Source organism: Puma concolor, chromosome B4 (assembly GCF_028749965.1).
Source record: "Puma concolor isolate L17-30 chromosome B4, mPumCon1.1.hap2, whole genome shotgun sequence".
NCBI classification, from domain to species: domain Eukaryota; kingdom Metazoa; phylum Chordata; class Mammalia; order Carnivora; family Felidae; genus Puma; species Puma concolor.
The window spans coordinates 122084437-122110552 of record NC_141673.1 but is presented as its reverse complement, the minus strand read 5'-3'; the positions used below and the strand labels follow the sequence as shown (position 1 = coordinate 122110552).

The window sequence follows — 26116 nt, the reverse complement described above, 5'->3', positions numbered from 1 at the left end:
AGTGCAGAGCCTGCTTGGGATTCTCTCTTTCTCCCTCTCTCTCTCTGCCCCTCCCCTGCTCATGCTCTCTCTCGAAATAAATAAATAAAACTTAAAAAACACACACACGCAAACTTTAAGTAATGAGGTGGGAGTGATCACAAAAATATTTTATACCATCCAGAGCTGTTCTAGTTTTCTCATGGCAAAATACATAAAAGAATTGTCTTAAGGATGATTAACATATTCTTCTTTTATGTAAATACAACCTGTTCTAAATTTACTGACCTACTCCATGATCACAAGTAGCTGTCACTAATATGCTACCTGGTGAATATTTTTAAATGAGCTTTTACTTAGTCCCTTCAAGGTAAAGATGAGGTTCTAAAAAGTTCAAGAAAATAACTGCTTTTTGGAAAGAAACTCATATTATGGAGACGGCAATTTGAAAAGGGGTGCTTTTGTATTTACAGAGAACTTAGAAACAGTTTTCTAATCCATTTTAAAAATGTCAGTGAGGGGCGCCTGGGTGGCTCAGTCAGTTGAGCATCCGACTTCAGCTCAGGTCACGATCTCACGGTCCATGAGTTCGAGCCCCGTGTCGGGCTCTGGGCTGATGGCTCAGAGCCTGGAGCCTGCTTCCGATTCTGTGTCTCCCTCTCTCTCTGCCCCTCCCCCGTTCATGCTCTGTCTCTCTCTGTCTCAAAAATAAATAAATGGTAAAAAAAAAAAAAAAAGTCAGTGAATGTAAAAAGTGTATTTCAACCCTCCACCATCCTTATTAATATAAACTGAAATACATTTTTTGAGAATTTAATGGTATCAGGGAAAAAAGGAAATTCACCAAATTGTAACCAAATGTTCTGCATAACTGGTAGATGGTTTGAAAATGAAATTTGCTGGTTAATAAATATAGTCGTTAATGAACTTCAACTATTTATTTGGATCAATGTATCTCTGTGAGATAACTTTTTTTTTTTTTTTTTTTTTTTTTTTTTAGCTCTTACGAGTTTTCAAGCCAAATAACAAAATAAGTTGAATGTAGAACCACACTTTTCAAATCGCAGACTGGTCACAAAGATTTTTAAAAACAATGACACAGGACGCCTGGATGGCTCAGTCGGTTAAGCGCTTGGACTCATGGTTTCAACTCATGCCAAGATCTCACGGTTTGAGAGACTGAAGCCCGAGTGGGGCTCTACGCGGACAGCAGGGAGCCTGATAGGGATTCTCTGTCTCCCTCTCCCTCGTCCACTCTCGCAACTAACAAGAAAGAAACAATGACAGAAATTCATCCGTATACTTTCATTTAAAAACACATGGGGGGCCTGGCTGGCTCAGTTGGGAGAGCGCACAACTCTTGATCTCAGGGTCATTAAAGCCCCATGTTGGGTGTAGAGATTATTTAATAAACTTTAAAAAAATAATAAAAATTGGGGCAACTGGATGGCTCGGTGAGTTAAGTGCCCAAATGTTGATCTGGGCTCAGGTCATGGTCTGACTGTTCATGGGATCAAGCCCCCCCCCACCCCCCAGCACTAACAGCGCAGAACCTGCTTGGGATTCTCTCTCTCCCCCTCTTTCTGCCCCTCCCCTGCTCACACTCTCTCAAGAGAAATAAGTAAACATTTCAAAAAATAATTAAAATTAAAAAAAAATTAAAACACATAACAATAACGTTCTTAACAAGACAAGATTTTGGCTGTTAATACTTATTTTATCTGTAATGCATCTTTAAAACTTCTTTGTGTTCGGGCCACTTGGGGGGCTCAGTTGGTTACGCATCTGACTCTTGGTTTCCGCTCAGGTCACGATCTCATGGTTCATGGATTTGAGCTCCATATAGGGCTCTGCACTGACAGTGCAGAGCCTGCTTGGGATTCTCTCTCTCTCCTTCTCTCTCTCTGCCCCTCCCCCACTCACACAGTCTCTGTCTCTCTCAAAAATAAGGAAATAAACTTAAAAAAATTCATTGTGTTCTAGGGGCACCTGGGTGGCTTGGTTAAGCACCCCAACTTCAGCTCAGGTCATGATCTCGTGGTTCGTGAGTTCGAGCCCCACATCAGGCTCAGCACTGACAGTGCTTGGGATTTTTTCTCTCTCCCTTTCTCTCTGCCTCTCCACTGCTGGAGATCTGTCTCCCTCTCTCTCTCAAAATAAATATAAACTTTATATAAAATATAAAAAATATAAAAAATAAAATAAACTTTTAAAAAGTTAAAAAAAAACACTCAGATACCTATAAGAAAATTAGTGATAATCACTCAAAGTTTATCTCTGTTTCTCCCATGCTCACCAAAAGTAACAACTTTCAGAATCATTTGTCACTTCACAGTTTCTCCCAAAACAATCAATAATGCTTTATAATCCAGGGACTTCCTGGGATGGCTACCCCCCCCCCAAAAAAAAATCCTTTATATCAAGTAAATATATCTATTTCACAAACAGAAATATGCAATTATTTCTGCCTATCCAAATTCAATCTGTAAAAGATTTCTTCCCATCCACCATACCTAAGAGCACATCTTGTTTTCCTAATTGTAAATACCACATGCTCAACATTTTTAAAAAGTCAAACTATAGAAAGATGTAAGTAGAAAGTAAAAAAAAAAAAAAAAAAAAAAACCTATGATTCCCTCCCCTCCTCAGAGAGACCTGTAATATTTTAAAACACAGGCTGTGTCCTCACTCAACCTATCACAGTCCTACACAGCCGTGACACTGAACTCCATAAGCATGTGTAATAGTTACAATGTATTTCATTACACGGATGCATCATTTCCTTTAACCCCAAACATATCACACTAATGGGTATCTATATTCTTTCCAATTTGTTTATGATAAGAAAAGACCTGTGTTTTGGTTTTGGTTTTTAAGGAAACAGGATAAAAGGGTCTCTCCTCAGTTGGTATACCCAATGGTTGTAAGTAAACGTTTCTAGCACAACTCTTATTTTGGACTACTCCACACGCCATCAGAACAGCCTTTTCTTCTGGTAAATAACCAAGTAGAAATGAATTCTTAAATGGTCTCTTGTTCTGGAGGTTCAGAGATGGGAATAAATTTGTTCTGAAACAGTATTTGGCCACTCTGGTTAAGTGGAAAACAATCCGTACGGAAGCTTTCTTGAACTCTTGCAGAAATCTCTCACATAAGGAAACAAGTACTTTCTTAAAAACAGAACATAAAAGATTTATATTCGTAATTCTAAAAAGCTCTTATTTTGAAATCAGTGAAAAACTGCAGTTAATTTATCAATATCGAAAAGTCATACTGGCTATGTTCTCACTCAACACACTTTCCAAGACCATTCAGAATGGTCGTGACTTTTCGGGGCGCCTGGGTGGCTCAGTTGGTTAAGTGTCCGACTTCGGCTGAGGTCATGATCTCAGAGACCGTGAGTTCGAGCCCCGCGTCGGGCTCTGGGCTGACAGCTCAGAGCCTGAAGCCTGCTTCACATTCTGTGTCTCCCTCTTTCTGACCCTCCCTCGTTCATGCTCTGTCTCTCTCTGTCTCAAAAATAAATAAACGTTAAAAAATTTTTTTTTAAATAAAACATAAATTAAAGAGACTTTTTAACAAAATGTAATATTTATTGCTTTTCGTGTCACTTAATTTTTTAAAATAATAATAGGATAGGAATAATTCTCTATTAAGTAATCATCTGAGCTAAACATACATTACCATCTTTTTATAAAAGGCCCTTAATTTTCTACTTAATTCAAGCTTTAAAAAATAAAAATCAATTAAGGTTCAATTTTAAAAGAAACGCATTATCCAGGGACTAATTTTAAAGCCCGCAGCCATCTGAAATAGTCCATAATTTAGGCCTTCTGAAAACTGGCAACCGTAGTTAACCGCTGTCACAATAAAACACATCCACACAGAGTGGGAATAACAGTGTATCTGGATGACTGTGGTTTATAAGCATGACCTTTCCTTTCCTTTCGCATTTGTCCCTTCAATTTTCTTCAGTGTTCTCAAGCACTCTTCCTCTTCAGCCAAAGAGAAATGTTACTTTTCATATTATGTAAAAGAGTTAAATATTAAAACAGGGAATTTTGGTATTTTTTAAAATATTTATTTATTTTAATCTTTATTTTTTATCATTTATTTATAAATTTTATAATTTTATAATTTATAAATTTATAAAATTATAATTTATAAAATTTATAAATTTTATAATTTATTTATAATCTTTACCCCCCCCCTCCCCCAAGCGGGGCTCAAACTCACGACCCCAAGATCAAGAGTCACACGTGCTTCTGACTGAGCCAGCCAGGTGCCCCGGGAATTTTACTCTTTCATTATCTATTAAAACTCTTTTATTTTACTCTTTTACTGTTCACTAAACTACACAATATACTCCTTCACTTCTGTCCAAAGGAAAACTTACATGGCTTTCTCCTTCTGGAATACGAGTTAACTAAGGAAGGAGCCGGGCGCTCACAGCTACCTGGGCGAAGCTTCCACCTCCCCTGCCTGGCCTTGCCAGGCTGCAGGGAGTTTGTAAAGTCAGCACAGGTGACTGATGTATTTACATCAGATAATGCTGAGCAGAGGGGACAGCACACAGAGCGGAGCTCCAAGCCAAGGACAGGACTACCGAGGGCTGAGAGCACTCAACCTTTAAAGAGCAAACACATATATTCTAATTACGGACTGCAGCGGAAGGAAGTGCAGCGGTCCACCTTCTGAATCATCCACTGGTCAGGTCTCATGCGAAGTGGTAAGACTGGGGAACCAACTACAAATTCCTGGTGTTCTATTTTAGGCGTGTTACCCGCCAGGAAATGCTAGAGGGGTGGGTATGATAAAAGCTACGTAGAGTACGGCCAGTTGAAGTTGAGTCAAACATAAACAGAGGACACTGGCCCGCTTCTGGGATCCAAGTACTCTGCCTGAAAAGTTACCAGCTGTCAACTGACCACCACTTGTCCTACTCTTGTCTCCACCCCAACCTCCAGCCCCCAGACTTGTAGGAAAGCACATAGCTGGTCTTGTGGTCTTTGTTTTTTTTTTTTTAAAAAAAAAAAGGAAACGATGGGGTCGCCTGGGTGGCTCAGTCGGTTGAGCATCCTACTCTTGATTTCGGTTCAGGTCACAATCTCATGGTTTATGAGTTCGGGACCTGCATCCGGCTCTGCACGGAGCCTGCTCGGGATGCTCTCCCTGCCTCTCTCTCTCTCTCTCTCTGCCCCTCCCCAACGCAGGTGCACGCATGCACTTGCTCTCTCTCAATGTAAATAAACATTAAAAAAAAAAGGGAAATTACAAAGCCTTCTGTTTCGGAGACCCTGAGGATTCTAAACTTGAATGAAGAACGAAATTGTGATCAGTGGGTCACTGACCACAGCTCTCCTTAGAGGACAGACAGACGGACAGCATGGCGACTGGTCTTCCAACCCCACACTGCACGTATGTTGAACTACCTAAAATGCCTCTAAACGAGGCTGTAAGCGGGTTAAAAGCATCCTTTAAAAATATATATTTATATAAACAGCCCTCTGTGAGAGACATTTGGCAACATGTACCGGGAGCCTTGACATACTCATATCCTCTGACCAAATAATTCCTCAAAAGGCAAGTCTGTTCTAAGGAAGCTATCCAAAAAAGGAAAAAGGTTTATATGGGGAGATGTTGACTGCAGCATTATTTATGGGAGCCAAAAAAAATGGAACCAATGTATACACTATTAAAACTTCATTAGACTATTAGGCAGTCATTAAAAATTACCACTGCAAGGAATACATAACGATAAGACGAAGTAGACGGACAGTATAATCTCAATGAGATTTTAAAAAAGGATTGAAGGGCCGCCTGGGTGGCTCAGTCGGGTAAGCGTCCGACTTCGGCTCAGGCCATGATCTCGCGGTCTGTGAATTCGAGCCCCGCGTCAGCTGACAGCTCAGAGCCTGGAGCCTGTTTCCGATTCTGTGTCTCCCTCTGTCTCTACCCCTCCCCCATTCATGCTCGGTCTCTCTCTGTCTCAAAAACAAATAAATATTTTTTAAAAAAGTAATTAAAACAAATAAATAAAAAAGGATTGAAAACTACACATCGAAACATTGACACCGATTGCCTCTGGACATTCTTTAATGTTTGTTTATTTTTTGAGAGAGACAGTGCAAGCAGAGGAGCGTCAGGGAGAGAGGGAGGCACAGGATGCAAAGCGGTCTCCAACTCTGAGCTGTCAGCACAGAGCCTGACGCGGGCCTCGAACCCACGGACGGCGAGATCATGACCTGAGCCAAAGGTGGACGCTGAACCGTCTGAGCCACCCAGGCGCCCCTAACCTATTTTTTTCTTTTAAACTTAAACCTGTCCCTGTCCTCCTACTCTGGCTCAACGTGCCAAAAAAAAAAAAAAAAAAAAAGTAAGTGCCTTATGGGTTTATCGTAATTGTTTCTGAACAGTTCCTTTCTATGCCAAAGCATTTGAACTTTTCATCTGTGTGCAGACAGAATCCAATTTGTGAATGGGTTGCGTTCCAAACATTCATTTTTCAGTTGGCTATTTGTTTCTATGAGGAAACATGTTCCAAGTCCTAATGTTATAGTAAAAGCCTGGTTCTGTGAGGGAGGGGTCAGTTGAAAAGAAAGTCTCCTCTCGGGATTGTGGGCCCAGAAGACAGCTGCAGCAAATTTTCAAGAAGGTAAAGTTGATTAGTAGCACATTGAGACAGGTAATCTTGGACCATGGAAACTTAAGGAGTCAGGGCAGACCTGGAGAAAGATACGTGAACACAAGAGACACCTGAGCAGGGGCGCCTGGGTGGCGCAGTCGGTTAAGCGTCCGACTTCAGCCAGGTCACGATCTCGCGGTCCGTGAGTTTGAGCCCCGCGTCAGGCTCTGGGCTGATGGCTCAGAGCCTGGAGCCTGTTTCCGATTCTGTGTCTCCCTCTCTCTCTGCCCCTCCCCTGTTCATGCTCTGTCTCTCTCTGTCCCAAAAATAAATAAAAAACGTTGAAAAAAAATTAAAAAAAAAAAAAAAAAAAGAGACACCTGAGCAGAGGACAGTGGGACAGCAGTGTGGACAAGCGGGAAGAGGATTACTAAGGAAATTCAAGAGGACCATATAGAAATTAAGTTTAGGGGCACCTGGCTGGCTCAGCGTCCGACTCTTGGTTTTAGGCTCAGGTCATGATCTCTCGGTTCGTGAGATCGAGCCCTGCATCAGGCTCTGCGGTGGCAGCACGGAGCCTGCTTGGGATTCTCTCTCCCTTGCTCTCTGCCCCTCCCACATCTCTCTCAAAATTAATAAATAAACTTGAAAGAAAGAAAGAAAGAAAGAAAGAAAGAAAGAAAGAAAGAAAGAAAGAAAGAGAGAAAGAAATTAAGTTTCCGGTAGCTTAGATGGGTCTCCAAACTTTTAAGACTACGGATGATTCAGTCGGTAATGCTTCCATCGCCGTTGTAGGTGGTTATCCCTGGCAGTGAAGAAAACAATAACAAGGACCGCGTGTTTGTGTGGGCAGAGGGGGGTTCCAGCCTGGGTATACAGCTATGGGACAAAAATTGTAAATACACATGTTTCTGTCATAGTGTGATCGGTATTCCGAAAAACTTTAAGTTCTGTGTACACACGAAAAACCACTCAAAACCTATGGAATTCTATCACCAGAACACTTGACAAATAAAATGCTAAAAATACACACTTCGGTCTCCAAAACTGTTTGATTCCAACTGTATACAGAATGGACTTTATCTTTTAAAGACATACAACTGTAGGGGCGCCTGGGTGGTGCAGTCGGTTAAGCGTCCGACTTCAGCCAGGTCACGATCTCGCGGTCCGGGAGTTCGAGCCCCGCGTCAGGCTCTGGGCTGATGGCTCAGAGCCTGGAGCCTGTTTCCGATTCTGTGTCTCCCTCTCTCTCTGCCCCTCCCCCGTTCATGCTCTGTCTCTCTCTGTCCCAAAAATAAATAAATGTTGAAAAAAAAAATTTTTTTTAAAATAAAGACATACAACTGTGGGGGCGCCTGGGTGGCTTGGTCGGTTAAGCGTCCCACGTCGGCTCAGGTCACGGTGTCACGGTTTGTGGGTTCGAGCCCTGCATCGGGCTCGCTGCTGTCAATGTGGCTCCTGCTTCGGATCCCCTGTCCCCCTCTCTCTCTGCCCCTCCCCCATGCTCTCCCTCCCTCTCTCTCAAAAATAAATAAACTTGAATAAATGAATGACTACATAGTAAAAACACAACTGTGAAGATCACCCCGTGGAAAGAATGTGAGAACCGACTGGGCTCGCAAGGCACAAAGATTAGGACAAAACGCAGAAAGATTGGGGAGAACCACAAAATTCCGACTTCTAAGACTGAGCATCTGCTGAGTCCAGAGGAAGAAGCGGGATTAGTGAGGGGCGCAGTCCTGCTGTCCTACTGGGGCTGCGGCCCCTGGCTGTTTGTTAGTGTCCGTTGCATCCGCTGCCCTCAGCGGGGACACGCTCACGGAAAGCTGTGTGTGTGCCAATGTCCACGGCGTGTGCCATCACTCCCTATTTACCAATCGTGGGCCAACTAATTCGCACTACAGAAACACGCACGCGGCAGAAAAGACGGCATAACGACCCATTTCCTAAAGCAGGTTCAAATCGGTACGGGAACTTCACAAATCCCCTTTTCTTGTGTCCAGCCCGAGCAGCACCTGAAAGAAAGCTTCCTCGAGGCCACCGCCACTCACGAACTGGACGTGAGGAATTTCGGACGCGCGAGCGGAGAAAAGCGGGGCAAAGCAGGGCAGCCGCTGGCACCCAGGGCACCTCTGTGCACATCGAAAAAGGAGCTTCCTCTGTGCAGGCACGTTACGGAGAGGGTGCCTGTTTCTGGCCGAGGCAGCCCCTCGCCGGGGTGCCCAGGCGGCGGTACTGGTTCCGGCCCACACCTGCCCCTGGCACCCGGGCTCCCTCGGGCAGGCTGTGTGGGCAGGGTCACGTGCCATGCCACAGAGGCCGTCCGGGGGCTGTCATCCAGAACACCTTCCTCAACGTGCCGGCTGAGGAAACACAAACAAAGCATGCTTATTTCAACTCCAGATAACGCTACGCTCTGAAACGCTAGGCTGTCTAGCACCTACGCTTCTAATCCCAGATGATCAAGCCTAAAGAAATTAATGCAAGCAGAAGTAATGCCGCTAGAAATACGTACGGAAGAATGCAACGTGAATAAGACCATAAAAAGAGAAGATGGGAAGAATAATAGAACCCCCCGAAAAGGCTCAGCAGTTCCCTGAAAATGACGCAGGCCTTTTGTACATACTCTTCGCTCTGCCAACAACCTGTTTTCGCTGGTCTCTACACCAGGCTAGTGACAATTCACTCTTCGAGATCCAGCTCAAATAGGACTACCTGTCCCCCGGGGCGGTTTATCAATCCTCTGTTGTCTGTGCACACAACCTGGGGGGAGGGGTGCTACCCAGGAGGATTCTGAGGCTTGAGGGCTGTCTCCGCCGCTCCATTCAAGTGCCATGGGCAGCCCGGCTCCCCGTGGTGACAGCTGGCTGGACCTGATGGCCACCGACTCCCTTTCTGCCCCTCCTCCTTTCTATCACTCTTGAGAAATCCGAAGTTAGGATGCAGAGTGGCTAACTGCCATCGTAAAGGACCTGGATCTGGGGACAAATAAGTTTAGAAGCTGTGTGGGGCCTACTTCCATAAAGCAGCCGAGAAATGACAATATCCTCAGAGAAAAGGTTCGCAGAAAGTGACGCCAAGATCAGACAGACAGTGGGAAAGGAGCCACTTTGGGTCTTAGCCTATGGGAGGCTCAGTTAAGGGTCCTGCCCTTCTGCTCCACGAGTGACCCAGTAACCCCATTTTTCCTTCAGCTCATCAGACTTTCTTGACTGTCATTTACAACCAAATAAACCTTCTGTTAATATACCATTTTGCCACCTTGTTTACATCTTCCCTGTAAGAGTGTAAACTCTCTAGGGGCGTCTGGGTGGCTCAGTCGGGTGAGCATCCAACTTCAGCTCACGTCATGATCTCACGGTTTGTGGGTTCAAGCCCCCATCGGGCTCTGTGCTGACGGCTCAGAGCCTGGAGCCTGCTTCAGATTCTGTGTCTCCCTCTCTCTGCCCCACCCCCACTCATTCCCATTTTTCTCTCTGTCTCTCTCAAAAATAAATAAACATAAAAAAAAAATTTTTTTTTAAACCCCACAATTCAGGATTCTGTTCAGATTGGGGACATCAAATGCTGAGTTATCCATCAAATGCTGGATTGATCTGTAAATGGAGACATCTGTGAAAAGTTCAAAATTAGAAATATAATCATTTCCACATATTAGTTACATAAGCGCTGTTAATACAGACTCCTGTTGGCTAATCGCCCAAAAGGTAACAATAATAGACCAAGAATGGTAAGAAAACTATTTAGGCAACCGAGCCAGAAACCCCAGAGCTGTCCTCTACTCCCTCCTACCCAATCCAGTTGATTTTACTTCCAAAACATCCCTCAGGCACACCCTTTGTCTTTACTGCCACTCCCACAGGACCGCAGTGTCCCCCTGGGAGTCTCTCCTCCCGTGGCATGGAGTCTCTGACTGAAGGATCCTGCCCCAGGACCATGGCAGGCTCTGACCTGTCCCTTAATGCCTGCCATTCCCCTCAATCGAGAAACTCTGCCGCTTGATCTCTATTTCCGCTAGTGGAGTAGAACTGGGTTTTGGAGATCAACACTGCTGCTGGCAGCAACTAAACATCCCGGAAGACAGTGTGTTTTAAACATGATCTTAAAGACACCAAAGCACCGAGGAGGCAAGAGTTAGCTTGCCAAAGTCTAAGGAAGAGCAGTCAGCTTAGTCCCAGAAGCCATTTTGGCCCTCAGGGCTCTGATGGTCTCAAGGGTTGAGATAAACAGAAGTCAGAGCCTAGAGCCCATCCAAGGAGGGGTGGGCGTGGGGATCTAAACCCTTTCTTCTTGAGGCTAGAATCCAAAAGGGTTGCACCCTCAGGGTAAGTACACATCAAAAATAAACCCATTTCACTCCCCCCAGGGGACTGCAGCCCAAATTTGTATCACCGTGACATTCAGAAAATTCCAAGCTGTGAGTCAGTTTAAAATGGCCTTGATTTATAGCACCCCTGGCCACCCCTTTTGCCACGTGGCAAAGACAAGCAATCCTCTCTAAAGGGACACACTTTCACCCTGAGACTCAAAGAATTCCCCCCCCAAGTAATTGTCCGAGGAAAATGAGCAGCTCATAGCCAAAGATAACCAAGAAAATATGGGAAGGACCCACCATGAATAAGAACCAGCAGAAATACAACACAGCGGAAAAATACCCACAAAGATTTGGGATATTGGGATTAGCACTATTTTTCCATCAGTTAAAGACTCTCAAATTTAATTTATGGCACGCTTCTGAATACTAGAATTCTTAGAGGCATACCTGAAGTCATTAAAAGACCCAAACTACAGGGAATAAACCGGAAAGAACACTGCGGTGCACTCTTCTCTACGATAACATCTCAGATTGTTCGGGAACGCATTCAGTCTTCACACAATTCTCTTGGTGGCCCTTCAACACCGTGACATTCTACGAAAGAAGTGCTTTACTGGCCGCACCGTCTCTGCTCTGTGCTCAAGGCAAAGCTCTTGCACACTGCTGTAAACAAAGCTCGTTCTCTGGCCTCGGCTCGGGGTCACTCCATACCTCTTATCGCAAAATGCTGTAAATACCATGCTCGATCATAGCAAACATGAGTTTTACGTGTGGATGAAAGTTTACCGTGGAGAGGCTCACAGAATACCAGCGGAGCACTCCTGGCCTACAGTTTATAGAATCCAGCTCCATCCAGTCATTCAGTAGGTATTTACTGGGCGCCCATGCAAACAGGCGCTGTTCTAGGTCCGGGGATCGAGTAAATTAGGCAGTCTCGTCCGCTGTGGAATTGAACATCTTAGTTGGGGGGAAGTAAGTAATCAACATGTAAACAACTCCGTTTCCGATGGTGTGAGGTGTCTCAGAGAAAACAAGAGTAACGTGAGTGGAGGAAGTTGGAGGGGCCATCCAAGAAGACAGCCCTTTAGCTGGGAGACTAAAATGACAGCCATTCAAAGACTTGAAGGAAGAACATTCCAAAGAGGAAAGTAAATGCGGAAGGTCTGCGGCTGCCCCGAGTTTGGCTTGTTTAAGGAACAGAAAAAGCCCAGCGTGGCCGGAACAAGCAGGTCGTGGAGACAGCAGGAAGGGGTGAGACAAAGAAAGAAGCAGGGGCCGGGCCAGGAAGACCTTGCAAACCACAGAGGAGAGTCTGGGGTTTACTCACGACGCAACACGAAGCCTCTGGAAGGTTCTCACTGAAGAAGTGAAGTGACAGGATATCATTTACGTTTCAGAGAGATCGCTCTGCTACCAGTATAGAGGATTTGAATTGAAACAGGGCAAGGGTGAAATCTGGCGGGCCTGCAGTGTTTCGGCAGAGAGGGAATTTATATGCAAAGAGAGAAATACTCAGGACTTGCAAATGGTAGTGGTGAGAACACGAGAAGAATCAAGGTTGGCACCAAGGGTTTTTTTGGCTTGAACAGCCGGGGAGATGGTGGTCCGTTCACGGATGGGGGGAGAAAGGGGCCTGGGGCAGGCAGCAGCGGGGGAGGAGGAGAAGAGCCCTGTGTGGGTCACTTGTGAGACGCCTGCTTGGCATTCGAGGGAAGGTATCTGGTAGGAAACTGAATATGGAGCCCAGCAGGAGACTCAGAGCTGAAGATAAAAACTTCTTAGTCGTCAGCATGAAATGTCACAAGACTGAATAAGATCGTGTAGATAAATTGTGCCTAGTTATAGAAGACCCTGGAAAGAGTCCTGGGACCTTCCAGCTTTCAGAGACTGGGTAAAGGAGGAGGAAGCTGGTAAGGTACCTAAGGAGGGTAGCGGGTGAGGCCGAAGGAAAACAGGAAAAGACACGAGAAGGGGTCCTGGGGATCCGAATCCAGGAGCATCACTGGTGCTGGTTCCTTGCAGCGGGGAAGATGAAATGAAACCGAGGCTACAGCAGGTTCCAGAGAGAATGGCAGGGGAGGGACGCAGCAGCGACAGACAGATTACAGGAGGCAGGAGCAGGAGACAAGGCTGCACACCTGCTAGAAAAAGGAACAGGGAAACCGAGTGGACACCAACGTGAGGATGTGACGTCCCACTCAGGAGCTACTGCCCACGTGTGGCTGTGGGGCACTGGATAAGAGAAACTGAACGTTCCAGATTTTATTTTAATTCAATGCAATTGAATTAGTCATGTGTGAGCAGTGGCTTCCAACCTGGACAGTGCAGCCCTCCAGCATGTCTCTGGCCTAATGGCATTCAGCTGTCCAAAAGTTAGCAGACTGCATGGTGGGAAGAATGGAAGTCAGTGGGCTTCTATGGGGCCAATGTCTTCTTTTAAAAAAAAAAAATTTTTTTGTTGTTGTTACATTTTTATTCATTTTTGAGAGACAGAGAATGAGCGGAGGAAGGGCAGAGAGAGAGAGAGTACACAGGATCCGAGGCAGGCTCCGGGCTCTGAGCTGTCGGCACAGAGCCGGACATGGGGCTGGAACCCACAAACCGAGAGATCAGGACCTGAGCCAAAGTCGGACGCTTAACTGACTGAGCTACCCAGGCGCCCCTGGGCCAATGTCTTCCAAAGCATTAAAGGTTACCAGCTGGAAGAGGGTAAAGGGAGAAGACACTAGAGGGAAAGTTAGGGAGAGAGAAAAGGTAAGAAACAGTTTCAAAGAGCATACAATACGATTTACAGTACATTTTACAGTGGCCCTCATCAGAACCGTTGTCGAGTTTTTCAGTGGCAAACATCAGCTACTGAGCCCTTTAAAATCTGACCTGCAACTACCTTCTCTACCATTTGCTAAACATTCCCTATCATTTACCTGTGTGGTTTTCAAGCTTCTTGGTTGTAGAATCGTTTCCCCCTGTACGTTATCTGCCCTTGCACCTACACAGTACGTATTCGGTGCCTCCAATCAAAAATGTTTTAAAAGGTGATGATGACGGGCGCCTGGGTGGCTCAGTCAGTTGAGAGTCCAGCTTTTGATTTCAGCTCAGGTCATGAGCTCACAGTTCGTGGGATCGAGCCCCGCGTCGGGCTCTGCGCTGACAACACAGGGTGTGCTTGGGATTCTCCCTCTCCTTCTCTCTCTCAAAATAAATAAACTTAAAACAAAAAAGATGGTGATGAGGGGGCACTGGATGGCCCAGTAGGTAAAGCACGCAACTCTTAATCTCAGGGTTGTGAGTTCAAGCCCCATAATGGGCGTGGAGACTATTAAAAAAAAAATCACATAAAAGATGATGATGACAAAAACAAGCTGTTCTGGAGGAAGCTGCCGTAGGGGCTAAATCCCCCCCACCAGCTCAGCCCCTCCCACTAGCGCTGGAGGCACCTGCAAGGAACCCCAGGGTTTGAAACCAAAGACTTACCCTAGCCAGAGATTCTCAAATTGTCATGCGCTCACAAACCACCTGTCTTGTTGCAACGCACATCCTGCCCCAGAAGGTCTGCAGAGAAGCCCATGACTCTGCGTTTCGAACAGGCTCCTGGGTGATGGCTGACGCCGCCATTCTGTATGTCACATTCCGTGAGTGGCGAGGCCCGGGGCCACAGTCATACCAGACCACTCACCGTTCTCCACACAGTCTGCTTACTTTTACCAGTTTGTTCCCTTGGCCACATACACCTTTCCCTGTCTTCTCCAGCAGGAACATTCTACCCCATCTTCAAAGCCCTGCCCATGTCTGTGCCTCCTGAACTCTTGTCCGAGAGCCTTGGGCAGAAGTAATCATACTCCAGTCCCTGCCCCCATCTCCTATCACTTTCCCTCTTTCTCACACTGCTCCAGCCACACAGGCTTCCCTGCGGTTTCCTAAACATGCCCCGCCAGCACCAGCCTCAGGGCCTTTGCACAAGCTGTTCCTGCTACCTAAAATGCCCTTCCCCCAGATATCCTCATATCCAACCCGTTCACCTCCTTCATCCCTTCACTCAAATGTCTCCTTCACGAGGTTTATATTCTGACCACCCATGTAATTCCCTCCCCACCCAGCATTCTTGATACTCTATTATTAATACATACGTCTATGTATATGTCTGTTTCCCCTGAAGCTGTGAGCAATTCAAAGGTAGGGTCCATAATACATTCCTTCTGCATCCGAAGAGTCTTGCACAGTGTCTCTTACATTAAGAAGAAAGAAAGAAAGAAAGAAAGAAAGAAAGAAAGAAAGAAAGAAAGATCAAACCAATAGCGGACCAAAGAAAGAAAGAAAGAAAGAAAGAGAAATCAAACCAATAGTGGACCATAATGTACAACTAATGGATCTGAATGAAAACTGTCACACCTCAAACAACCTGGTGGGTGGTGGCAGCATTAAAGATACAAGAAAGAACATTATAACAAAAAAGAGACAGAGATTAAAGGGCACAAAGAGAATTCTAAAAGGGTTAATTTACAACTCAGAGATGCACAAGGATCCCAAGTGCAACTGCGACTTTTTATCTACGAGTGAGGTTAGGATAAAAATGAACTGAACGTGCACTCTAAAAACTGCTCATGTTCTACCACTTAAAATATTTTTTAAGACATACTAATGACTCCTAACATCTATTAGGAGCCTATCACATGCCAGCAACTCTAGCCATCTTACAAGCACCGACTCATTTAACCCATACAACACACCTCTGTGGTAGGTACTAGCTCCACCTCTTTTTATAAGGAAGGAACTGAGACAGAGCTCAAATGACTCTGTCAAAGACACACAGCCAACCAGGGGGCGCGGGGGCCTGAGTTCTTAACCACAGCAGACAGGTGAAAAACCATGAAGACTTACTTGAAATGTAAAGGCTTCTCTTTAGGTAGGTTACTGTTTTCAAACTCCCTACAACATTACTCATTAATAAATTATATATATACATATATATGTGTGTGTGTGTGTGTGTGTGTGTGTGTGTATATACCCTCTTCCTAAGTGTTTTGAATATATACAATCATTCATATCATATCTTTCATACCGTGAATGTATAATCATTCATACATATACAAAGGAAAAAACTGCTTTGAACACTTTTCCTCCGTATCAACAGCTAATCTCTGTCAAAGTATAGCTTTTAAGACTAAGGAAAGGAAAGGAAAGGAAAGGAAAGGAAAGGAAAGGAAAGGAAAGGAAAGGAAAGGAAAGGAAAGGAAAGGAAAGGAAAGGAAAGACTAAGGACATAAGTGAGTAATTCCAGGGTAGCCCAGGCAAGCAGAGGTCAATGGCTGAGGGGACAGGTGTTTTGTTGTTGTTGTTTTTAATGTTTATTTATTTGGGGGGAGGGGCAGAAACAGAGGAGAGAGAGAGAATCCCAAGTGGGCTCTGGGCTGCAAGCACACAGCCCAACAACACAGGGCTGTGAGATTGTGATCTGAGCCAAAATCAAGAGTCTGACACTCAACTGACTGAGCTCCCCAGGCACTGCTGAGGGTACAGGTTTGAATCACGGCACCTACTAGCCCTGTGTGCCCAGCCGCGATTAATTTCAACGTTTATTTATTTTTGGGACAGAGAGAGACAGAGCATGAACGGGGGAGGGGCAGAGAGAGAGGGAGACACAGAATCGGAAACAGGCTCCAGGCGCTGAGCCATCAGCCCAGGGCCTGACGCAGGGCTCGAACCCACGGACCGCGAGATCGTGACCTGGCTGAAGTCGGACGCTTAACCGACTGCGCCACCCAGGCGCCCCAAGCCGCGATTAATTTCATCTCTGCACATTCCTACTATGGATTATTCTTCCTGGCTGCTGCGTGCTCCTCCCCATCTCCCACCCCACACCATTCCCGCCTGATTCTTTCAACAGTCCTCAGTCGGGCTCCACAACTCCCAGGTGGTCCACAGACAGAATTCAGGGGAATCCCTGAACTTGGTAGGATGTACCCTCCATATTTTCATTTATTCACCCAAAAGCATTACTGTAAGAAGGGGTCGGTCCGTACACAGCCTTCACCGGACTGCCACAGGGCTGTGTGGCACAAAAAGGGAAATGTGGATATAAGCAGATACAGGGAAAATGAGCTAGGAGGTATTTTTAACGTTTCAGTCAAGGTAAAAATCTGGGTAGGCCGGCAGAGGTGAGAATGGAAGGTGAGGGAGTTGAGCAAAATACCTGGGCATCCCTAAATAAAATGGTATCTCCCACCTTCCTTCTACTTCTAACCTTCCCCAAAGACGGGCTGCCTCTCCTTCCGTGCATTCGTTCTTTAAATCTTTCAGCTTCCCCACAAATAGATGCGTATATGTGTGCATACCAAATCAGCCACCGTCCCAGAAAGCACGTCCCTGAACACCGTGATGTCTGAAGCGTTAATACGCGGGCCTTCCCGCTGGGTTATGTCTTGCTTCCCGTCTCTTCGTCCATCCTTCCCTCAAAGCCAAGTGTTCCCCTCGGAGACCTACTTTACCCCCCTGGCTTCCACCACCAACTCGGCACGGGCAATTCTCCATTCTCCATCCCGGCCCTAACCTTGCTCCTGAGCCGTGATCCCACCTTCCAACACCCCACCGGTGGACACTGTCACTACAATGCCCATTCACTGTCACCTGCAGTTCGACACTTCCTTTTAATGTATTTTTTATTTTTTTTATTTTTTTTTTAACGCTTATTCAGTTTTGAGACAGAGAGAGACAGAGCATGAACGGGGGAGGGGCAGAGAGAGAGGGAGACACAGAATCTGAAACAGGCTCCAGGCTCTGAGCTGTCAGCCCAGAGCCCGACGCGGGGCTCGAACTCACGGACCGCGAGATCATGACCTGAGCCAAAGTCGGCCGCTCAACCGACTGAGCCACCCAGGCGCCCTGTGTATTTTTTAAAAGTAGGCTCCATGCCCAACAGGGGGCTTGACCTCACGACCCTGAGATTAAGAGTCACACACTCCAGCTACCAACTGAGCCAGCCGGAAAATGTTTTACCCTTTTTCAGTACATAATTCCTTCTAACTTTTCTAAGTCTACCATGGGGTCATCATTCTCTCAAGGATTCCACACGTGCAGTCAGGGGACAAATCCTGACTATTTCTCTTTATTTTTAGCACTATTCCTTCCGCCGGTCTTGCTGTTCAACGTGTCGCCCAAGGACCAGCAGCGTCATCATCATCTAAGAGCACGGTAAACACAGAGTCTTGGGACTTACTCCAGACCCGCTGAGTTGAAATCTGCATGTTTACAGTGTTCCCAAGTGATTCATACACACAGTAAATTTTGAGAATCACTTCTCTGGTGCTTATGAATATGCTACCAGCCTAACTGCATCTGAATTTGATCTTTTTTTTTTTTTTTTGGTATCAATTATAACTCCCTATTATGGGTTAATTACAGTTCTAGACTTTAAATACATTATCTCACTTAACCCTCAGAATAACCCTGTGAGAGAATCACCATCATCTCTATTTTAAGAATGAGTAAATTGAGGCCCAAGTGGATAAATCATCTGTTCAATGAGTCCACACCTGATGGAGGCAGGATTTGAACCTTATCTGTCTGACCACAAACCATTTTGCCCAATTGCACCAATTCCCTTAAATTCCAAAATTTGCATTTCAAAGGGGATGTCGGCCGAATTAATTGCTCCGTTTGACTGTATTTGCTGGTCAACTTATGGCGGATTTTATTACAATTCCTGCTGAAAATCTTTCAAAAGGCAGCGCAGACGATCCTGGCTTAGAAAGAGAAATCATCGTCTTGTGACGGGCATCATTCTGAACACGCAAATTCAGTAAAAGTTATTTGGTAAAGGGAGAAGAAAATGCATTCTCTTCTCAGGATAGAATCCCAAATTTTCGGGGGGCTTAAAACGATTTCCCTAATAACAAACATTGTGTCTGTTTGGCATTCTTCTTTCCTCTAAGGGAAAGAGAAGATGGGGCACCTGGGTGGCTCAGTCGGTTAAGCACCTGACTCTTGATTTCGGCTCGGGTCACCATCTCTCGGAGCGTCAGTTCTCGGTTGGTGAGATGAAACCCGGCAACGGGCAATGTGCTGACAGTGCGGAGCCTGCTTGGGATTCTCTCTCTTGCTCTCTCTCTGCCCCTCCCTGGCTCACTCTCTCTCTCAAAATAAATAAATAGATACCTTAAAAACTGTACTGATGAAGGGAAGAAATAAAAACAGTGTGGGACTAGTTCTTGAATGAATGGTTGTTTGGGTTCCATTCAGTACATTTCAGCTAACGTCTAGCTAATCACTATTTTAATTTAACTGCCTCATTATATCCTATTCAGTCAATATTTCACAGTCACTCATTTCATTTTGAAACCTAGTTTCCTTCTTTCATTTTTTTTTCCGTGCCCAAATATAAACCCACGAACCCCAAAGACACCACTATTCCTCTAATATACTATTTACTTATTTCAAGTCCCAGACCTTGCTGACAATGTAACAAAAGCTATGGATGCTGAACCCCGAAAACTACATACTGGCCCAAACTACCACTAGGACAGATCCCTGCCCGATCCTGCCTGTCCAGGCCCTCTCCATTCTTCTTCTTCTTTTTTTTTTAAATTTATTTTTGACACAGAGAAAGACAGAGCATGAGCGGGGGAAGGGCAGAGAGAGGGGAAGACACAGAATCTGAATCCGAAGCAGGCTCCAGGCTCTGAGCTGTCAGCACGGAGCCGGACGTGGGACTCGAACTCACAGACAGCGAGATCATCACCAGAGCCGAAGGCGGACGCTCAACCGACTGAGCCACCCAGGCGCCCCCAGGCCCTCTCCGTTCTTAAGGGAACTGTCCCAATTGGCAAGAACTTCCATCTTTTCCTAACTGTTTAGCCCAGGGGGATGCCAAACGGGTCAGAATCCCTCCATGGGATTTTTAGAACTGAATCGGAAACAGAAAGTCCCTTTTGGGGGGGCAGGAATTACAAAATGCTCAATTCAGGAACCATCAGTTCCCGGTCCTGTGGAGGGAACCAGTCAGCTATGAGCAAGAATAAAGCCAAAACAGACAGAAAAGTCCCAACAGTACCCAAGCACCTGCTTCCAGTTATGGCTGAACTCAGTCCTTTTGGTGGCCAATCCCTTCTTGCACTGTGACAGACCTCCAAAACCCTCCTAATTTTTAAAGTTTCTGGCTAAGCTCATTCACATTTCTATAGCTTGCAACAAAAAGACTTTAGCGTTAATACGGACTCCTTCTAAATACCGTATTTGTTTTAAATAAGGTTTATGTCCTTTACGTTTCTTCTATACAGATGAATTCCTTTCGATACTTAATTAGGTTTTTAAATTCACATTTCCAAAAGGCTCACATTGCACTCCTCGTAAAAATCTTTTAGAGTATCTCTCTTTAAAACAAGTCTTGGCTCATATCATTCTACATGTTCCACGCACTATTAAAATATAATTTTAAGAAGCTAACTGCCTGATCATTTTTAGTTTAATTCCAAATGTAACAAGACAAAACCGCCTTCTGAAGTGGTCTTTTCCTTTATGTATTCAATTATATTCCCTGCTTAAAATACTTAAAATAAAAACTGGCAGCGATCCATTCACTGCTGGGTATTTTAAGTTAGAAAGCAGTAACGTATCAAATTCACCACACAAAGTCAGGCTTATTCTTGTCATTGAGAATTACCACCACAATTGACTTGGAAATTTCCACCTTAATTTCAAGTTTTTACATTTCAATCAAATAGACTTTGACTTAATAGACCGCAATGCAGTCCAACTCCAATCAATCCAACAAACTCTCAGTTCACACCTCTCTTCCAATCACCCCAGATATCCTTCCCTCTGGTCACGGCCTTGAAAATTCCCTGAATGCAGCTGCATGTTCAAGGTTACAACGGTAACGCAACTTTAGTTCCATACTATTACTATTGCTAGTCTATGGATCCTAATATAATGCTGTGAACCAAGTAGACTGTAAAAACATTTGAATCTTGAAGTTAGAAAAATACTTAGAAATCATCCAGTCCAATCACCTTACTTCACAGATGCAAACACTGGTGCAAAACTAGTTAGTTATATGCCCAAGGTCAGCAGAATTAGAGAAAGAATTAGAACACATGTACAATGAGCATTTTACCATAGTATGTACAAGGTTCCCAAACCTCTTATAAGATGCCTACGTGATAAAAATAAACATGATTTTTCTTTTTAGTACTCCAAATGTTAGTTATTTCTAAACATCCTTAAGAAAAATTCAAATGAAGGGGCGCCTGGGTGGCGCAGTCGGTTAAGCGTCCGACTTCAGCCAGGTCACGATCTCGCGGTCCGTGAGTTCGAGCCCCGCGTCGGGCTCTGGGCTGATGGTTCAGAGCCTGGAGCCTGTTTCCGATTCTGTGTCTCCCTCTCTCTCTGCCCCTCGCCCGTTCATGCTCTGTCTCTCTCTGTCCCAAAAAAATAAATAAACGTTGAAAAAAAAAAAAAAGAAAAATTCAAATGAAGTATAAAAGCACGAAATTGCTAGATTCACGACAAATCTTTTCCCATTAATTCTGGCCACGTTATAAATGTAGGAGAATAATGTTAGAGGTGCCTGGCTGGTAGAGTACGTGACTCTTGATCTTGGGGTTGTGAGTTCAAGCCCCATGTTGGGTGTAGAGACTACTTAAACATAAAATCTTAAAAAAATAAAAATAAATTAAAAAAGAGATGTAGGAGAAAGACGGATTTGAATTATCCGCTCCTTTCCTGCTGTGTTTTCTCAAATGTCCCTATTCATATACAGCACTATGTTTGCTCCTTCTTAACAACGCTGACGAAGTTTATTCTCATTTTAAACTGTACACTTTGGTCATATTTGGTCAAGTTCATATAAAAACGTTTATCTAGTATTAGACTTTGCCACCTAAAATGAAATCAACCAGAAATACATGACATCTTGGTACTTAGATTTCATAGTTACATACACTTCACTTTTTTTTTTCAGAGATAATAAAGAAAATAGACATTTTGAAAAAGAAGGCTGTGAAACAGACCATTCTTATGCCGATTAAGCCCTCAAAATAAAGATATTTGGACAAAAAAAACTGAGTGGCATTCTTAGTCGTCTTTTGCGCAACGTCTGGAACTGTCTGTGTGCCTACTACAAAGTTGCTGAGTGAATAACGTGGTTACGTTACATACTCTAAAACTTGACTCTTCTGGACGACTAAGAGTTGCTACCTTTTCTTGAAAGCAAAAGAAAATAACACGAAGGGTACCATCCACAAATCATATGTCATTTTTGTAAGCTTTAGATAGCTTACAAATTTCCAACTAGCAAGAAACTCTAAACCAAATGTAGCAATTCATAAATATAAGGTAGCAACGTAAGTGGTTACAATAAAATATGCACAACTACAAGATTTTGTGAAGCAAGATGGAATTCGGACTAAATCCCAGAAAGCACACTCTTTTTTTCAGCAGCATATTGTTGGCAGTCCTTGACTACATTTAAACCCTCAGACACAAACACTCTCTGACCCAAACACCAGCACTCCAAAGGAGATACAAGCACCAATAAATACAGAATAGCAATTTTTTTTAAAAAAAGCAATTAAAAAATAATTTAAAAAGCTTAATAGAATTAGGCATAACTCTAAATTGTAGATGCATCATACAGGAAAAATTCCATTTTACTCACTACGATAAACCTTAAGAGGAGAGTTTTTGGTGCATTCACATTTGCGGTTGGACAAGCTCACGTTCCCAATCGCTAAAGAAGTTATCAGGAAGTGAAGATGAACTTCAGTGGATCAGACACTCATTTCTCAACTTTCTTAGACACAGTCACTTCATGCAAACACAATATATCCTGATACTGTTCCACGTTTTCCCCAGCTTGCCGTCGGCAAGAAAACTATAAATAGAATGCATGCTTCTAAGCCGTTTTAAACAACTTCATTAAATTGAGAGTGCTCTTAAAACAAAACAAAACAAAACAAAACAAAACAGCATGGTTTTCTGCCATTTCTATTACGCTCAAAAGGGCACACAGACATCCACAGAAATCAAAAGTACGGAGAGCAAGCTTACACTTTTGCTCACATGCTAACTGACTGCAGTGGGTAAGGTCATGGTCAGAATTCACAAGCTCACTTAAACTTTCATGGCTCGGCCAACAGCTCCGATCATGTTTCCTGATCCTAAGGAGATTAAAACTGCAGGAGTTTCTCGCAGTAAGATCAGCAGGAGGCTATTTCAGACCCTCAAACCGCAGTCCGCATAGCCCGCAGCGGCTCATCTTCCACCGCCTCTGGCTGTGTGTTAAGCTAACCTTTCGGAGCATTCTCCCTCCAGCCTTTTTAAGCAAACCCCCAAAACCGGTGCGGCCAACTCGAGACGGCTTTCCCTCCGCCCAGCCAAGACCCCCCCCCCCCCTTCCTGTCATCCCCAGGCCACCCTTCCGCAGTCGGTGACTTCGGCCTGGCTCCCCGAGGTGGGGGAGGAGGTGTGGAGAGGAAGACTCCCCGCCAAGCAGCTCTCCAGCCCGCACAGCGGCAGGGCGATGCGGGAGAGGAGCAGAGGAAGATACTAAACCCCAGTGCCATATTTACACGAGCTTTTTCTTTGCCAAAAAGATTCCCTGCGTCCGATAATATCGCCTTTAAAGGAAAAAAGGACCTAAGCACTAAAGCCGCTGCCCACATCTCCCGATCTCCGGTATTCTCACCCCTCTTCCCCCGCGGGGAGGCTCCGGACGCTCCTGACCTCGCACAGGTACACCTGAAGCCAGCGGAAGACCCGACCGCCCCGGCCGCCCCCCGACATCAAGGAGCGATCACCAAGGCTCAGACCCCAGCAGCCCCCGCCCGGGCTGACAGCCCAGGAGGACCCGTGCCCTGCACAAACTTCCCAGTTGCCCGGCTGCGGGGACCAGCCGGCCGACGCACGAACGGGAGCACGGGGGACGACACTGGTACCCGCCGCAGGGCTCAACTGCAGATGGGACCCTACGTCCCGCAACCGGCTCTAGGTCCAAAGGGGGTCCAAGTGGCGCCCGGGGAACCCAGAGAGGCGGGCGCGCGGCGCGGGGATGGGGGCACCGAGGCGCCGCGGCGGGCGGACAACCCTGGAGAGCGAGCAGCCGGAGGGCCGGGTCCCCGCTCGGGCTCCCCGCCCCGCAGCAGCTGCAGCAGAAGGAGGAGGGGAGCGAGGAGGAAGAGGAGGAGGAAAGGGACTGCGCGCCGCAGCCCAAGCCCTTACCGAGTGGTTTACCCCCCACATCAGGACGCTGAGCAGCGGATCGCTGGCCCGAAAGAGCTTCACTTTCTGCGCTACGAAGTGCTTCTTCTTGGTCTTGGTCTTGCTCGCCAAGACGGAGGACCCCAGGTTGCCGGGGGTCGCCATGGCCGCCGCCTCTGTCCCCTCCACAGCCGCGCTCCCGAGGCCGGGGACCCGCCCTCTCTACACGCCGGCCGGGGGAGGCAGCCGCATCCCCCCGGCGGCGGCCCCGGCGCGCCGTGCCCGCTCCTCCCGCTTTGCGCGCTTGGCCCGGCAGAGGAGGGAGGCTGCGCTCGGCTCGCGCCCCGGCCCGGATCCCGCGCCCGCCGCGGCTCCGCGCTCAGCCCGCGGCTGGACCAGGCGCGCCGCGAGCGGCTTCCGCGTTGGGCGTCGGCGTCATGACGCAGGGGGCGGGCGGGCAGCTGTTGCGGCGCCGCCAGGCGGGGCGCGGCCGCGGGACCGTTAAGCTACAGCCTGGGGCTCCGGCTCCGGCTCCCGTTCCGGCCCCGCAGTGGTCCCGCGGGCCCCCCGGGGTGCAGGCGAACTCGCACTGGGCGCCCCCGACCGGCTGAGGACCCCGCGGGGTGGGCGTGCGGCGCTGGCCCCGCGAGGAATCCCGCAGGGCAACCCTGTCTGCTCCCCAGGGAGAAGGGGGGCGGGGAGGACAGAGGAGTGGGGATGTCGGAGGAGAGGAGCCCCCAGAGGCGGTAGTCAGGCGAAGGAATGAGGCTCGGGGAACCACCACTTACCGGTCCCGGGAGTCCGGAGAGCTGGCGAGACCTGACATGCTGCATGGAGACCAGGGCTTCCCTAGCACCAAGGGAAAGGACCCGGGTACGTCGTTGGCCACCTCCCAGGGTGGCACCGAAATGAAGTTGTTAACCCTCAAGCCTTTCGAACCCCGATCCTGAGCCTCGCTACACTCTCTGAGTCATGCAGGAGGGAGACCCCCCCACCTACCACCCTGGCTGCCTTTCCTGCCGCCACTGCCCCCTCCACAGGGCAGGGCCCTGGATTCCTCACGCTCAGCACTTGGTTTCGCCTGGAGAATCGTGCCCCAAACTGCACCTTCTTCCAATTCAAATCCTCCGCGACGTTCTTTACAATTCTTCCTTTTATCCGTTACGCTCACCTTTCCCGGAGACCTGTTCGTTGTCTCTATCCGTGTACACCTGAACGCTGGGAATGACTGACGCACCTCGGGAAAAGCTGCCATTACGAGTGTGGCTAAAAACAGTGCTGTCCCCATACCTTCCCCACGAATCCTCCTCTTCTGTGTATCCTTACCTGACTCAGCCCACTGGGCAAGCCCGTTATCGATTGTCATTTTTCCTCCACTCCACAGTGACTACCCACTGTGTGCTTGGTGATCCGCTCCGCTCGGTCAAGGAGATGGGGGATGATAGCCCCTTATGCCTTAAAGAGCTTAAGTAAGTGTCATGAGGGTGGAGAGTGACAGGTTATGCGGGTCACCGTTCATTTGCTCCTCTTTGTTTCCTCTGCCCCTTTAAACATAGAGGTTGCCCCAAGTCCTTTTGTTCTTTCCCTCTTGTGTCATACCCTTGTCCAAAATGGTGTCGGCTCTCCCACCGTCAACTGTCATCGCTCTTAGTGGTTAAAAGAAACAACCCAAATGTGTAGTGAGAAACATAGGGTTGCACATTTCCTCCACTTGTTTGAGCAAATCCGTTAACCTCCCTGAGCTTCAGGTTCTTTGTGTTGACAAAAGGGATAATCAGACACAAATGTCACTTTAGAGACTACTCTGGGCCTGGTAATCATTGGTTCTGCCCTACGTACTTTAAAGGATGTTTATCGGAATCAAAGTCAACAGTAGACAATGGCTGTGAAAAGCCCTTTGTAAACTATCCGGCATTGTGTATATACATACTAGATAAAATGTAGAGTACTTGTAGGTAATTCATATATTCTCCACTGACCTCAAAAAAGTAAATGCCTGGGTGAAT

The 26116-nt window shown here is 46.4% G+C and overlaps 1 protein-coding gene and 1 long non-coding RNA gene across 3 annotated transcripts in view; both read right to left on the bottom strand.

Moving 5' to 3' along the window:
* The window catches only part of PIP4K2A (phosphatidylinositol-5-phosphate 4-kinase type 2 alpha), a 196327-nt gene extending 171802 nt beyond the window's left edge, over positions 1 to 24525 (bottom strand). Inside the window, exon 1 of one of the 2 annotated variants that reach the window (XM_086714769.1) lies at positions 24132 to 24525. In XM_086714769.1, the coding sequence (XP_086570895.1) occupies positions 24132 to 24275 (144 nt within the window). In that variant the 5' untranslated portion in view covers positions 24276 to 24525. The remainder of the gene's footprint in view (positions 1 to 24131) is intronic. The other variant, XM_086714767.1, reaches the window with a different exon arrangement.
* Positions 5238 to 7256, bottom strand: LOC147579473 (uncharacterized). The gene is made up of 2 exons (XR_015253991.1): positions 6985 to 7256; positions 5238 to 6735 (listed from the first exon to the last, which is right to left on the bottom strand). It is a non-coding gene; the product is annotated as an uncharacterized LOC147579473 (long non-coding RNA).
* Positions 24526 to 26116: the final 1591 nt, after the last annotated feature.